At 41.1% G+C, this 16,668-nt stretch overlaps 1 protein-coding gene across 1 annotated transcript; it reads right to left on the minus strand.

Annotated features, from left to right (window-relative positions):
* Positions 1-10,369: 10,369 nt before the first annotated feature.
* gja4 (gap junction protein alpha 4) lies at positions 10,370-16,400 on the minus strand. Its single transcript, XM_074686769.1, has 2 exons — positions 16,275-16,400; positions 10,370-12,436 (listed from the first exon to the last, which is right to left on the minus strand). Exon 2 carries the CDS (start codon positions 12,425-12,427, stop codon positions 11,282-11,284), a length of 1,146 nt encoding a protein of 381 aa, XP_074542870.1. The 5' UTR covers positions 12,428-12,436; positions 16,275-16,400; the 3' UTR covers positions 10,370-11,281.
* Positions 16,401-16,668: the final 268 nt, after the last annotated feature.

Below are 16,668 nucleotides of genomic sequence, written 5' to 3' on the forward strand. Positions count from 1 at the left end.
GAAAACATACAGCTGTGGTAGACACAACATTAAGAAAAAAATGTCTTTCCAAAAATGTTGAATGGGTTAAAACTCAGTTTCCCAACCACGCCTCAAATGCAATCAATTCTATCCCTCCTATTCTCACACTCCACATCCCTGCCTCCTATCCTGTGTTTTATTTCCTCCTGCCCATGGGGCTCTCAGGGGAGTTGGTCATGCCTGCAAGGTATCGCAGATCTGCTAATGAGCTTCCACTAATTGATGAAGTTCACCATCAAATTCATCATCACTATTCCACCATGACTAATGTTGTTAAACGGCATCCTGTTGATGGTGGGGTCCTTGGAAGCAGCAGCCTTTCACAAACAGAGCAGCAACAGGATTCCCGAGGAAGGAAAACTGTATTTCTAGCTGCTTGATGAAAGTCAGTTGACTGTCTGCTCTATTTTTAGTTTTCACCAAATTCTGACAGAAATACTTGGATATACACCGACTACCTGTTTCAATTTGTTTGTCATTTGTTTATAAAATTTGCTGAGCTTGCTCAGACCTGAACAAGCTCTCAGTCACATTACCACAGAGAATGATGGATGGTTTCTCTGTACTTCTATTACAGCCAGACACTGTAATAGAAGTACAGTCTCTAGAAGAACAATCTCTAACTTTCTTTTTTTTTCTCTCTGTTGCTGAATGTCCAATGATTAACTTGAGATCTGGCCATGTATCTGGATCAAATGCTCTTATAGATCCCTTCAAACCCATCACCATCAACTGTTAGTGCATGGTACCTCCAGGTCTTAGTTTCCTTGTGAATATTGAGTCAAACAGTGGCCAGTTTTCTCGCTGCAGATTTGTTAGAGTAATATTCTGAAATTGAATTTTTTAAATGTTTGTTTGCAGCACAGAGGTTGGCTCATTAATATTATAATATTATAATGGACAAACAGTCATCAGATTATAACCAAGGTGAGGCAGGATGGCAATAAGGTCTTTCCTTTTTTTTAAAAAAAATCTCCATACAGACTGATTTCTCTACACCTGCTGTGAAGTTACTGATCGCTTACCACTACAACAAATAGAAACCAAAATACTTCCCATACCAAAGTCTGTCAGTAATACTATTGTTTGGTGTAATCTGTTAATAGAATTTGGGGTATTTAAAGGTAGCACACACGTTCTTTGCAGAGCATTTTCATTGAAAATAAGAAATAGGTTTAATAAGAGTAGAGAGCTGTTACAGCGAAACATGTAGGGCTGGCATTGTTAATTAAGTCCTGCAGGTCAAGCTAATTAGAAAAAAAAATCACTGTAATATAATTCTATGAATCTGATGCAACAAACGGGAGAATGGTCTTTTTTTGGCTGGTAGGTATTGCTTTACATTTTTAACCATGGACTGAAAAACTCTTGAAATGCAAAATGGTGCAACTTTAAAAAATTGATTTAAAGTGTGATTAGTTGAAGCTATTTAAATAATGTTATCAATCAGGGTCTAAAAAGTTAACAATTTGTCAGACCTACAAGTGAGCAAAGCTGACACACAATCAAAACAAATAACTTAAAGAGGGGGAATGTGCTTTTCTATATTTAAAACATTGACATAATAACAATGTGTGCAAATTTTCAAACCATTTTCATCTTTAGGAATCCTTGAATGTGTTGGTAAACTGCTTAAAACACTCTGATCAAAACAGCAGGATCTCTATGAGATGTTCATGAGAGTTGCTGAAATGACTGTCACAGTAGGATCTTCTAACTGGTTCATGACTATAGACTGTAATAAAAAAGGACTTCCTCTTGCTAGGCTCCAAGTGAGGTCGCCACAAAAACTGCTCCCCCTGGTGGCTGGCTGCAGTATAGGTTAAAAAATCCGGCTATCTAGTCATTCCAGATTAACTGTGGTCAGCAGCCAAATTGAAGCCAATCAGAGGCTGGAATAAGGGTTTTCTAAAAACCTGTGTGATAAAAATAGGGATTCTGTTTTATCTATAAGTCATGTAACACTACCACAGGGGCACCACAGGGACAGTATAAAGCCTTTAAAAAAAAGCACAGTACCCCCTCTTTAAAGACACTCAATGATCCACATGGGAAAGGTTTGCCTGCAGAGTTGGATGATGTTTTACTGTGGGTTTGTTACTATGTATGCAGAATCTTCTGATCTCAGCCCATGGGGGACAACAGATTAATCAAGTCATTAGTGAAACTTGTGATGAAAAGGTCTGAACAGAAACCTTGAAGTTTGTCTTCAATCACACCGTAGAAAGTTTTTCATCAAGAACTAAAACCTACCTGTGATTCCTGTCCACAATGAGCCCAAATAATTATGTATACACACACACACACTCAAACGGCGAGCTATAAGTGGTACCAGTCCTCCTAATTGACTCCAGCCACACAGCCGGCACTCTGCCCATTTCCCTCATCCTTCACTGGGCTTTGATGGGGCGGCCGTGACACGAGGTCAGTTAAACACAGGGGAACCAAATCGAAACAATGCAACAATACCCACCGCAGCCCCATTGTCAGGGTGAACAATCCCAAACGACCGATCCCTGGGGAGAAACAATACTGCAACAGGAAACAGACACAGACCCACTTCCTGTCCAGAGTTTAAATTTAGGAACAGCTCTGAGCATTTACAAACGCTCAAATTAAGGACATGGCGCTTGAACGTGACATTGTTATGGATACAGAGAAAGTTGTATGATGGCATTGTGCATACACATAGAAGGAAACAAAGGGAGCTGGCACACAAGACGCTGTGTGTCCACACGTACACACGCTACAACATAAACACTGCACCCAGACTAAACCCTGAGGGTAGTCATTGCTCCCGGAGGCGAATAACATTAATAACATCTAAAATAAATAGATGTTGCATAACTGGTGACCTCAGTGACCCTGTAGCTTCCGTCTATGAGCGCTGCTGATCCCATGTTTATCACATTTGAGGTCAATGCTGTAACTTTGTGTGTATGAGCGTGAGATTGCCTCCCTTTTGGTGTCAAAGTGCTTCCTAATGACATACAGGGCTTTAGAGGCACAGCTGGCAGGAAGTATGACAGCAGCAGAGCCTGTTGTGGCTAGTTTGGCGCAAAAGTGGACCCTTTGAGACCCTCGAACTCAACACAGGGAACAGCTATAAGATCCAAATGAGGAATGCTTACACCTTCCATATAAGCCTCTCAGCATGAGCACCCTTCAGAAGGGATTCAACAACACTGTAGAAACATTATCTCTGAGCGAAAAAAAGGGAGAGAAGTTTGTGTCTTAGTGAGAAGCCCTGGCTGACCTTGTTACCAAGTATGACACTCTCAAAGCTGTTAACCCATCCTTATTTTGGGGTTGTTCATTGTGATGACTGTCTCAGTTGAATTAATTTAAAGCCAAACTTTAGAAGCATGAAGGCTACAAAATGTCTGAATGTACTAATGCTCTTGTTTTCTAAATCGTTTGGTGCTTAAAATCTGTTGTTGCCAATGTGAACCTTTGCTCTCTTAGTTCTACTTAATCTTTAACAGTTGTTCTCTTTAGTTCAGTCAGTATATTTCCATTTTACTTTCTAAGATAATGCTCCAGTACCCTTCCTAAGTGAAGCCCTGACCTCAACTCTACTGAACACTTGTGAGATTAGCTTGGGTGTGCTGCTCGAGCTGAACTGACCAACACAACCACACTGGCTGACTTAAGCCCCCTTCACACCGCCACGTGGGAACCACCCCGAAAACCGCTTCTCTGCCGATGGAGGCCCCTGACATGCAGAACGTTTTTAAAAGTGGCTCCTGCCGCCGCGGCATGAGCATGGGGTAAGAGGCGGCAGTGACGTAGAGGTGATTCAGTGAACGTCACAGCAGAGCTCGACCAAAAGTCCTTCACAACACTCCCTCCTCAAAAACACGTACCTTGAGTAGTACCTTATAGTTTCTGTTTACTGTATAATGTGCAAGACACGATTCTGTCCTCAAGAGAATCCCCCCAAGGAATAAATTTTAATGGCCGATTATTGAATTTAACATTACGACAGACAAAAAAACGGAGGGTAAAATAAGGCTCCGTCATCAAAGGAATTCCCTCGAGAAATACGTTTCAATGGTTGGTTCCACAATATTACATCATTACTGACTATAAAACTGAGGGGAAAATACAGTTTGATCCCCTTTACGGTGAATAAATCAAATCAAAATTAATGTAGACGATAAACGTAGAACAACGGTAGAGCAGTATTGTACAGCTCTGGATATTCAGATACCAGCAGTATTAGCTCCTCCAATGCTCGTTTTGCCCCACAAAGCCTGCTATTTCCGGGTTTTCTTCTTCCTTCAATGTGATTGGCTGTTCCCAGGTGGCTGCCGCCAGAAAGTTCATACATTTAATACTGAGGCTTCTGTTTGTGAAATAAATGAATGCATTATTTTTAATCGCCAAAATGTCTTTTTTCCTCAGACTTCAATCACCCAATCTATAAAACACCGAACAGGAGAACGAGCCAGTTGGCATTGGTCGATCTGATAAATGCATGTTCCTTACAAATGTGGCTCCTTTTAAAAGTGAAATAAACACACTTTCAAACAGTATGCATTGCTAAGAGGCACTGTTACCTTAAAGAGATCATCTACCAAACACAAATTTAACAACTTTTTATGCTAAGTTTTGTTAGTGCTAGCTCTTGTTTGGCCCAACCTCTATGCTATGAGCTTAGACTGCCAGAGGATTGAATACACTGTAACTCCTGTCTATTTACCCATCCCTCTCCATCAACACACATCATGTCCCATAACCCCTTGATGTCTGTTGTCACAAATTTGCGACATACCCCAACAGGTCTTGTTGCAGCTGAAATGACCTTTGTATCTCATTAGTTCCTATTGATTCATATTCTACACAAACCACAGATCGTATCAGATCCACTATGTCACAATGTATTGGTCAGGGGATGAACTACTCATGTCTACATATGTAATATAACTGAGACTTAAAGGTCCCATATTCTGCTCCTTTTCTGCAGTTTAATATGGATCATTAATGTCTTCATGAAATGGTAGTAACATGTTTTGGTCCAAACAGCCAATAAATCAAGCGCAGCAGCATTGTTTCCAGGCTCTCATAGCCCCTCTGTTCAGAACGCTCTGATTTAGTGGGCGTGACCTTCATATGTAAATGAGCCACCGCTGATACCGCCCCACTCTTCTACGTCACTGAGAGCGGCGCCACCAGCTCTGAGTGCACAATGTTTAGAAAACAGCAAAGCTCATTTACTGTAACATTACAGGCAAAAACAACAGGCTAACTGCAGCTAAAGTTAGCATCCTGAAGCATTTAAAATACTCACATTTCCAGGGTCTGAGGTTTGTTGGCGAATGGTTGGTAATGTGCCTGGATTGAGAACCAGTCTATTCACTAGCCCTCTGTTGTACTGTCCTAAGCTGGAAAAGCAGTCGGCTGTGAAGTGACTGGCACACACATGCACAGTTTTACTGAGTGTAGCTGGTACATTTCCTTGATAAATGAACTCTAGCCACTTAGTCTTGTCTTCTTCTGAGATGGGAAGCTTGTGCATGGAACTATGTGGCTGTTTACAGCCCAAAACAAAGCAGTGATGGCTGCTGGAGCAGCAGTGGGGAAGGGAATGGGCGAGGAGGGGGTTCGGGGGTATCTGCTCTGGTGGACCAATCAGGTCAGACTTGCTGCTGATTGGTCAAAAAAGGGAATCGCTGACGCCGGCATATCCCCAAAATCCAAACAGCTCACTTTAGGTCAGGATTTTACAATCACAAGCACTACTAAGTACAGGTTTTGTCATTAAATATCACATTTTGTGGGCTGGGAGGAAAGCCAAAGACCCACAAATTAAACTAAAAGGCTTATTAAAGTGATTTTTGCATAATATGGGACCTTAAACTATTGTGTGCACTATACTCAAATTTACAATCTCCATTTAATTTAACATCTGTAAGGATACAAAAACACATAAACGTTATCTATTTTTATGAAAGTTAATTAATTCAGGCAGTAAGGGGTTAATGCCTGTTTTGTGCTCTTTTGACCCGTTCCAGTAAGGACTGCTTACTGCAGTGGGTCTGCCTGACTCCAACTGGTAACCCCTATCAGTGGCAATCAAAATAGCTTAACTGTACTGTTTTTTTATTACCAAATTTAACTAGAGCTGTCATTGTAGACATAAATGATGTCTGTTATCGTTCTTTTTTTGTAATAGCTTGTGTCCCTTTCTTCATCTCACGACATCCCCTCTCGTCTCATCCAATCATAGCACACTGCTGTTGAACAGGACTCTGTTTCTTATCATGGTTCCTGTTAAAACAAAGTTTTTCCTTCCCACTTGTCTGTTGTGTACATAAAACATCATTTATGACAGAAGCCTTCAGCTTCAACAGGAGCCCAAAGAGGCCACCTGAAGACTCTTTGATTTCCTCCATGGTTTGAAAGCTTGCATAATGTTGTTGAAATCCCAAGCTGTGTGTGTATAACTTCATTCACCAGCCTACGAGATCTTTCTTTGTGTGTGGCCAGCCGCGTGCAGCTTCACCAACAGCGAGAGGAAATGCATCAGCAGTGACTTCAACAATGTCAGGAAGCGCGGTCAGAATGGCAGCTGATCCCAGAGGTATCGTGTAAGACTGTTAAGGATGACCTGTCACACGGTTTGAGTCTTCCCGGCTAATGACTCCCACTGATTTTATTTGCTCAGCTTTAAACAAACAAAAACATAGATTGTCAGGCTTTTATAGCTATATCCTCTTAAAGCAGTGTACAAGTCTTGTTTGAGCGCGTAGGGGAATAGTCTAGACGTGAATCATGAGCAGCATGAATGAGGAAAGAAAAACTCAAGTCTTTTTACCCTGACAGAGGAATATGTAATCATAACATCACTTTCATCCGCTCTGCTCGGGGACTTGACTTAGAGGGTGGGTACTTTTCCAGCAGGCAGAGGTTGACTCAAGAAAAAATGTGTGTTGAAGCAGCAAATAACCTGCACTGTTGTTTTTCATCCCAAAGGTTTATATTTGCTTCAGTGAACAGGAGGTGAGAGTTTACTCTGAGGAAAGAATGGAGCTGGTCGTCGGGCTGCTCCAGCTTGATCGGATATGAGAGAGATAGAAGCAAAGAGGAGCGCCGCTGTTCCGCTGCTGGCTTTGGTTGGCAGCGGCAGGCCGATACGAGCCGCCCTGTGCAATCTGTTCCCTGACCCTCTGGCTTTTTGTGAGAACACACACACATGAACAATCACACTGACACATGCTTGCAAGTGCACAAACATGCACCCACCCACCTGTGCTGAGATAACAGGGCTGCGTAGGAATGCCAGCCAAGTTTTTGTGAACAGACATTGAACTGGGCAGCGTCAGTGGACTCTATTTGAATTGTTTTCTGTACAGTTTGTGCCAATTCATCCTCGACACAGGGAGGAGCTGCCCACAATAAGGACACATTCCACTCTGGAGACTGACGACCATCCTTTCATTATCCGACCATAAAACCTTTGGAAGAAGCTACAGTGACAGAAAAAGTCAGATTTTTCAATCTTTAGTTCCTCTTCAGCCTAAAGTGGTTCAAACTGTTTGTTCTAAGACAACCTTTCTCCTTTAAAACTCCCATAAACCACCTTTCCTGCTCCAGATAAGTGCTTATCATCATGGAGACAGTTCAGTAAATTGCTGGAAATGAGTGCCGTACTGCAGAGCGCTGCAGCTGCCACCCTGAAAAGACGTATGGCTACATTCTTTCAGAGCCTGGGCGAGCACCTTTGTGGAAGGTGCTGAGTTCTGGGTTTTATCAATTACTTTCCCAGAAAACCGCGTTAACAGTCAGTGCTCTCCAGGGGATGTTAAATAGAGCCAGCTCAAAGTGCTGTTCCACCTTGTATGAACTTTTACTGCCGAATAATTGATGCATTTTCTCTCCTTGTACAGCAAGAGCTATGGATTTGAAAACAGGCATTAAATCAAAGTTATCCCCCTAGTTTTTCTTCCCCCCAGAGGTTGTGCTCATGATATCCTGTAAGGCTCATCCACTCCCCACCCCCTGTCGTTTTATTATTCCCAGAGTGCTTTCTCTTGAGTGATTCAGTGCCTTCGTATTGTGACAGTATTTGGATAGAGGAAAGCGTGTGGTTGGACACAGAGGGAATACACACTTCAGAGACATTTTCCACACACAAACCTGCTCCCTGAATTCAGACAGGAAGGGAATGAAACCATTGTTTTGACTAGAGACCAACTTGTATGGGGTTGTATTCTCTGTGCAGCCTGTATGGTGTATTTTCTATGAGCAGTACATAGTAAAGGTCTTTAAACTAATGGCCCTAGATGTTCTTGTGCTTGTTTGTTTTTTTAAAGTGGTTGTTGTATGATGTATAGTTATCAGCATTAATTGGCCACAAGAGAGGTCAGTCTGCTTAAGAAACTAGCTAAACGTTTATAAACTGCCGCAAATGTGTCTCCTTCTGTGTAATTTGGCTAATTTTGTAAAATAATGGCCCAGAAACGTATTCCGGCAGAAGTGCACTGTTTTAAGACATTTTCAGTGTTTCACTTCAAACATTCGAGAGCCTCATCATTCATAGCACTATATTCATACACAACTTGTTCTACCTGCAGTGCACTTATACTGCTCAGGTTTCCAGACTCAACAGAATGAAAAGGAGAGGAAATAAGGAGCTTTTAAAAGATCCCAAATGAGTGGTGCAGGTTTGTAAGCTCACAAACTTAGAGTTAGCTCTGTCACAAACAGGACTTGATAACAACAGTCCTTCAGGTCTGAATGCCCAGCAGCTCACATCTGCAGTCTCCTTCATACCGACTGATTTTGGACTTTGAAAAACAGGAAAAACCAGGCAGCAGTTAATCTTCAAGTCTTCAGCTTCTGTTGCTTTTATGCTGACATAATGACACAACCAGTGGTCTGCAAGATGAGTTTAACGTATCGTAGCACACCGTTAAAGGGACTGTGAGGAGTTTCTAAGTGATTTTGAAAAAGTCTCACTTCAAGACATATGCCCTATCCTAATCCACAAATTAAAATAACTGCAATTCCTTATGTTCCCGATCGGTTCAGACGGGACTAGATTGATTTACAACCATAGACTGTGATAATAATGGACGTAGCCTCCCCGACATCATCCATCTGTTTCTGAAACAGACTTTTGAAGCAGATCGGCTATAGGGTCCATATTGGATGGCTTCAAGTACAGCAACAGTATAGCGCGCACGTCAGTTACATGAGCTGAGCTGTGCCTCTGATTGGGCGAGCTCGCGATCTTAATATCCTCTGAACTGCTGAGTTAGCAGCAGTTCAGATAGTTCCATACAGTGTATGCGATAGTGAAATTAGAAATTCAGATAGGAGACATTTTTTGAACCAGGCTGTAAATAGGTCAATTTCTGCTGTGAAAACATCTTGTTGTTGACTTAATGTATATGTAACTTCTGGTACTTCCGGACCCAGCCTCAAGCGGACACTCAAGAAACAGCAGATTTTAGCACTTCTGCATTGTCTCATGTCCCTAGACCAGAGGTTGCTGCTTGTTTATGACACATTACAGTCTCTGTGACAACACCATGCCAGCAGATGAAGTAGTAGTAGTGAGAAAAGAGATCTGAGTTTTTCTCTGCTGTAAACAATTTCTCGGATTGATTTTGTAGTAATGGACACTGGAGCTGGACTGTCAAAAAGAAAAATGACAGAAGAGCAGAAGAAAGTTGAACAGGAGAGTGACAGAGGGTGGGCTAAAAGCTAAAACACCAGCTAAAGATTAAAGCACAGGCTCTACAATAATTAATATTATAGATTACAGGTATGTTTCAAAGCATCGGGCTCTTAGCGAGCACCACTAAACACAGTCTGTGTGTCACTGTGGTACAAAGAGACAAGGTTTGCTTGTTGTTGCGTTTCAATCTGTAGCACTAAACAACAGCTGATGACTATATTACCTTGTGGCATTGTATCAGGGAAAAAGTTGTCTTGAACAAAGAAAAGTTGTGTTAAAAATAAGATTTGATCTCGATTAATTTCCAAAACAAACACTCCTTGTTAAGAGTCAGTGTGCGCGTGATTCCAGCCAGAGGTGTTGCTGGAATCCACTTCAAATGAATAGCCTTCACAGTCCCTTCAATAAAATTAACTATTTGCAGACAATACTTTGAACACTACTTCAAAATTATTTCAATCCAATGTGAAAATTATATGATGTACCTATCAGGGTGCAAAGGGAAAACTCAGGTTGACAGATGTTTGACAGAACTGTGAATCCATGAGCAGGAGCATTGTATCATATGAAGAATATACAGAGATACAGACAGAACTATCCCTTTAAATCTGATAACTGTACCAGAAATCAGAAGTTTTTAGGATCACTTTGGTAGTTAAATCTTTATTTTCAATGTAATAATAAATACAAAATATGATATTTCTTCACAATACATTAACATTAAATACATTTTTCACATCTGCGTTTCCTTTCTTTGAGTCTGCACATTTCTGTACCGCTTTCAGTCCATTCAGTCCGCTCTATTATTAAGCTGTGGCCCGCTCTCTTCCTCTTTCTTCATAGCTCAGATGCTATGGTCATAAGTAATAATAAGTCATTTGCAATCCCAGAATTCCCATGGTTTGGCTTCCCTTCTCCATCTCCGTCCATGACCCAACTCAAGTGACCAAAACATTCTGTGCGAAAGGGGCAAAAGTACTTTGTGAGTGTGCATGCATGCATGCAAGCAGCCACGCAGCCATTATCCTCATGGGAGCAGAGCGGGATCCAGAGACCAGAACATTCCTCTGTGTGAACACAAATGACCACAGCCGTGGGGAGAAAGAGAGGGAGGAGGGGGGCTTCAAAGAACACCAGGGGTTACAGTGCAAACCTCAGAGGAATATACTGAAATGCACCAGATCTCCAGCCCCGCTTCTCTGGAAATGTCAGCGTGTTTTTCCACTCTTACATTCAACACCAACAGGCAGAAAAATGTCGCACAGAGACATCTTATGACTGTAACCCTCCCTCATCGGGGCGTTTTGGTTGCCTCAAGGAGCCTTTTAAAACATGATTCTTTTTTTTTTAAAGCTTCATTTATCTGCTAAATCTGCTTGAATTTCAGTCTGCCTCTGAGGCATCAAGTTCACAGTGCAACAGTTGTTTTCTTTATTTTTTCCTTTAAACGGTCTCACGACTGCACTCCTGATATTCAAGTTTCGTGTGCAGAATAGTTCTCATAACAACCTCAAAGAATCAGAAACCAACAGAGCTTTTCATACTCATGGATGCATCACCAGATTCACTTTGTCATACATATTGCTTCTGCTTTGTGTGTCCCTTATGGGTACCCTTAGTGTCTTTCATAGTCTGATGTGCATGTTTCTTATAATGGACTCTTGGGGAGTGTGTTGTCCTCATTGCCCCCATGCAGTTCATGTAACTGGGCAGCAGGTCGCTCCCCGTCGCCCCAGGTCCCCAGTTCACCTCTATAGCCAGATCTCCATAGCTTTCACAGGGGTTGGGGTAACACATCACCTCACCCTGGTTAGGCAGGTCCACGTGGCTGCCCATTGTGTAAGACTGAGGTGTCTCTGACTGGATTTGCAGTCTCTCCTCTCGTGCTGTTACCCGCTCCGACCACGGGAGGTAGTCCTGTTGCTCAGCATTGTATCGTTTCTCCAGATGATGAGAGATGGCGAGCTGGAGGAGGTGGAGGAGCTCTACAAGGTTGAGGAGCAGGGAGACAACAGCGATCGCCTGAGTGTAGATAGTGAAGATGGTCTTCTCCGTAGGTCGTGAGACAAAGCAGTCCACCGTGTGAGGACAAGGAAACACTGTGCACTCAAACTTTGCTGCGATGAAGAAGCCATCATAGAGGAACCACAGTCCTATGATGAAACCAACTTCCAGGAGGACTTTTAACAGGATGCTGAATGCATAAGCACACAGCAATCTGCCTTTCAGTTTCGGAGCCTCAGGAGGGGACTTGTCAGCTTTTCCTCCTCTCCCTCTCTCCTCTTTTTTCTCCTTCTCTTCTCTGCTGCCTCTCGTGTCATTGTTCCTCTCATTCTCTACCACAATAACTCCTCTGCTCCTTTCTCCTGCCTGCTTTTCATCCTTCTCCTCCTCTCTTCTCTTGTCATTTCCTGCCCTCAAAGCCACGTATCCAAAGTAGAATATCGTTGGCGTGGAGACAAAGATGACTTGGAGGACAAAGTAGCGGAAGTGCGAGATGGGGAAAGCTTTGTCGTAGCACACAGCTGTGCAGCCAGGTTGTCTTGTGTTGCAGACAAAGTCGGCTTGCTCGTCGTCCCAGGCAGACTCAGCAGCAGTCCCGAGGACCAGCATGCGAAACAGGAAGAGTACGGTAAGCCAGACACGGCCTATGCCTGTTGAATACTCCTGGCCCTCCTCCAGCAGGTGCTCCAGAAAGGACCAGTCAGCTCTTGACATCCTCTGCTCCTAGAGGAGACAGCAGGAGAAACATAACTTATTTTACCAAAAAAAAATAATAATAACCCCACTCTCTTTCTCCTGACTCCTGCTTTAAAGCTGATTTTAAGATTCAACTTCGACTTTGAAAGTGCTCCATGGCTTTCTCTCACCTTTACCTCAGGCCTGTTAAAACCCATGAGCCTACATGTACAATGAAGTGGTCTTTGTTGTACATATACCAGGCTTAAACCTTTCATTCAAAACTATCACAACTAAGCTGCATCTCAAAGTCAGAATTTGTTCCCACACCCAAGACTTGAATACACTTCACCCATATGAAAACCTACCTCTTCATTTCAGTTAACAAGATCCATGTGATCATTAGATCTTAGCATATTAACCCTCATCATAGAGTTGCACGTTTTGTCCCTGAGCCTGTGCAGTGTTTTTTATCTACTGTGGAAAATGATTCAAAGTGCTCCCTTTAGCGAGTCTCTGGATGGTCATTTAAATTTTGAAGCCCTGATTTGTGCTCACTGGGTCTTGTGAGGAGCTTTTACATGGTTATGAATCAGACTGAAATTAAGACTGGAGCCTCTTAACGACTGACAAGAGCTAACAAGACCATCAGCATGAAGATTAACTTTGATATTGAGTTATATCTGATTTCTAACACTGTTTCCAGGAGGTGGATGTGAGACAAAGGGATTAGCTGCTTGCTGCAGTGATACTTATTTTTTTTGTTTTGTTTGTTAATGTTGTTGTTGTTTTCTCTTTTTTTTTTTCAATTTTTTTATTTTTCATTTTTCATTTATTTATTTATCTATTTATTTATTTATTTATTTATTTTTATTTTATTTTATTTATTTATTTATTTATTTATTTATTTATTTATTTATTTATTTATTTATTTATTTATTTATTTATTTTATTTTATTTTATTTTATTTTATTTTTATTTTTATTTTTATTTTTTTGGGGGGGGTGTTTTAAATCAAATTGGAAAACATTTTTGTGTGATAAGCATAGATTGTATGCTACATGAACATAGTCTCTGTGACTCAGTCAATGCAAGGAGGCAGATCTTTAACCTACTTACTGTGTTCCTGCCTGTCAGTCATGTCAGCGATGACATTTAAAATGCAAAACTTAAAAAGTTGTAACTTAAAATGAAGAGTTGTGAAAAAATATCACCCTGTACAGTGTTTGGCAATAGTACGATGCCCCTTAGGGGACATAGAAGAAAAAACAAAAAAAGATTTTTCTTATATTGAGATATCGCAAAACTATGCTGAGATATCGCAAACGTTATCTCAGTTTTGATTGGTCAGTGCATCTACATCCAGGTCAACTCAAACAAAACAATGGAAGGTGCGCACCGCTGGGAGAGTTTTAATGAATTTTATTTTGACATTGGCTTCAATTATAAAGATATCAAATCAATTCTCAGACGTAGGCATGGTCGTCATATAGGCAAGAGAGATTTGGAAAGAATGCTTAAAGCTGGGGGACTATCCAGTCGCAGATCTTACTCCAACCTGGCGGTTATGGTTGAATTCATCAGCAACCTCCCATTCCATTTTTTAGGGTGTATTAAAACAGAAGTAGTACACTGACCTATGACACCTTGACAACATTTGCTGAATGTCACATAAGTTTTGCAAGATGCTGAGATACTTTCGTGAGATCTCAAGGAAAGCTTTGGGGGCTTCAGATAATAGAGAACTTAGGCACTTTAAGCTGTCAAGCAAATAATACCACAATTGTCTTTTTTTTTCTTTTTAACCAGTCTGTTAATATATTTTAAGCCTGGTGTTCGGGCTGGGTGTGTTTGTGGTTTCCCGTGCTTCAGCAGCCAGCCTCAAGCCAAGCAGATGTTCAACAAACTGCAGTGTTCATTGTTCCACACAGGCTTCATATTTTAAGATCCGACGTCATGGCTTGGTGATAAGTGATACATTTAACTGTTTTAATAAAGCAAACATGAAAAGGTGGATTTCAAAATATGCAAAAAAGATTAGGGGTAAGGCTTTGCTTGACTAACATGAGCCAAAGGTTCCCGCAGGAGCTTTCAGTACAATCAATGTCATTTCACATGTTTGTTATTTTTTAATCTTTGATTATCTAAGGATTTTATGATCCATATGTTTCATTTACTTCTTTTGTGAAGCTTGAGAGTAACTTGGGTCTTAAAGTGCTCTGTAACTGAACATTTCCTTTGAATCAAAATAGGAAACTTAAGAAAAAATTCACCATGTATGAGTATAAGATTGTGTAAAACAACATTATTTAAGATATAAAGAATAGTATTCCAAAGACAAAACTAATTACTTAAATAAAACCTTTTTTCAGCATGGAAAATATGTAAGTGTATACAGACATAAAACCTGAGCTGTGGCATCAGGTAAACAAGCCGGTAAACACCTCTCTTACCTTTTATTGCATAGCGCCTTAATGCAGTTCTTGCACAGGTCGCACAGTTTACTTACCATTTACTGCTACATTGCTGAGCATATTGGCTTGAATGTTCCACTTAACACCTTATTGCTATGTTTTATTTCCACCACTGCATTCTCATGGGGCTTCATAAACACACAGCTAATGCATAAGTATTTAATGATTTCTATAAGCAACAAATGAGCTAACTTTCTCCAACCTTCCCTGCACAATGCTGCCCTTTTAGACTGGGGAGAACGTTTATCTGGCTGTAGCCCCCCTATTAGTTCTTCCATGAGCTCACACTGTTGTTAGTGAGCACTCCAGCTCCTCATCATCAAGATGTAAAAGAGAGGGCCCCCATCCACTAAAACCAGCTAAAGCAAAAACACATGCTACTGGAGCTTTCATTTAATAAGAATGGAAATTGTGTACGTGTTCACTGTTCACAGTAAAACTGAAGTAAATGAGTCCAAAAGAGGCCCCTCAAACTTTACACAGCTTTGTTATTTGCGCTCATTTTCACGGTTGGGTTTATGAATCAGTTGAAGCTGAGTCAAATCAAACTGTGACTGAATTCATAAAAAAATCAAAAAGGGGGATGATGGAAGCTGATAATGACGCATGGCACAGCCAGTGGCTAATCGGGAAGCTCATACATACACACGCACACACACATCTGAATAAACATCCTGTGAGGGGGAGTAGAGACACTGCTGTGACACTTGTCTCTCTGTTTAGACTTTTTGTTTTTCTGTTATTTCTTCCCCTCTGAGAATCAAAAACAAACTGTTGTGGTGAAAAGACAAACTCTTCTGACAGGATGAGAGAAGACAATGGACTGTCAGGGACTCTGGGAGTCTGAATAGGCACAAAATTGAAAACTGGATTGATCCACTTCTGGAGCTATTGTCCTGAGGATTACTGTTATCTCTAGAAAACACAACACAGATGGACCACCAGTTTATTTCACCGAAAACTCCCACAGAATAAGAATGTGGATATACAATAAAACTTAAAAACCACCATATTTAGGCTACTTCGAGTTACAGTGAGCATTTCACAGGATAGGACTAACTTCTGACTTCACTCTTACTGGTATTATTCAAATTTGTATTAAAGAGGAACATATGGAAAACGTAAATAAAACATTATAAAGTGATTTATAAGAATGAAAAAGTCAGCATCAATGACCAATAATTTTATTTAGCTCATATTAAAAGGAAATACGATGGCTTTATGAAGCTCTAGTCCCCCTAAATTTAACAAAATTATATCACAGTTGTTAGAAAACTTCTTGAAAACGTGTCAATGATGAATCAAGACGACCCGAAACTACACGTAGTTTTTTTTTTATTATTATTATTATTACTTTTCCCGCTCTTCCCACAAAAAGTGACGTTTTTCAATTTACTGAATTAAATTCTTACCTTTCTCTCTCGTGAGCTTTCTCCGTCCCCTTACAGGTATACCGGCCTCAGCACTCCGTGTAATGTTAGTGTCACTCCGCTCCTCACGCTGGCTCTAAATTCAGCCTCTCCACTCGGTCTGTTTGCCTTCTTTAAAAAGAGTCGATGTAATCGGAAAAAGTGGGGAGAACTTTCCCATGGCTGCTCGTAGTGTCCCTCCCTCAGGAACTTGGTCCAGGAAATGGGATGGATGAACTCGAAGTAGCAATGCCCGGGTCTAACTTTGTTGAAGGACCAGTAATTTACATCAATCACACGGGAATATCGCCTGACTTGAGTTATTTAAAGGTTAGAGGTGAAGAGGCTTAAGAAACGGAGGAAAGAATGGACAATGGGCTTCTCTTGGAGAGAGGTC

The sequence above is a fragment of the Halichoeres trimaculatus genome, unplaced genomic scaffold (assembly GCF_033239565.1).
Source record: "Halichoeres trimaculatus isolate MK-OKI-2021-1 unplaced genomic scaffold, fHalTri1.1 fHalTri1_scaffold_14, whole genome shotgun sequence".
In the NCBI taxonomy this organism is placed as follows: Eukaryota; Metazoa; Chordata; class Actinopteri; order Labriformes; family Labridae; genus Halichoeres; species Halichoeres trimaculatus.

Excerpts from the sequence above, each read along its gene's own strand:
- gja4 (XM_074686769.1), bottom strand. The coding sequence starts at position 12,427 with ATGTCAAGAGCTGACTGGTCCTTTCTGGAGCACCTGCTGGAGGAGGGC.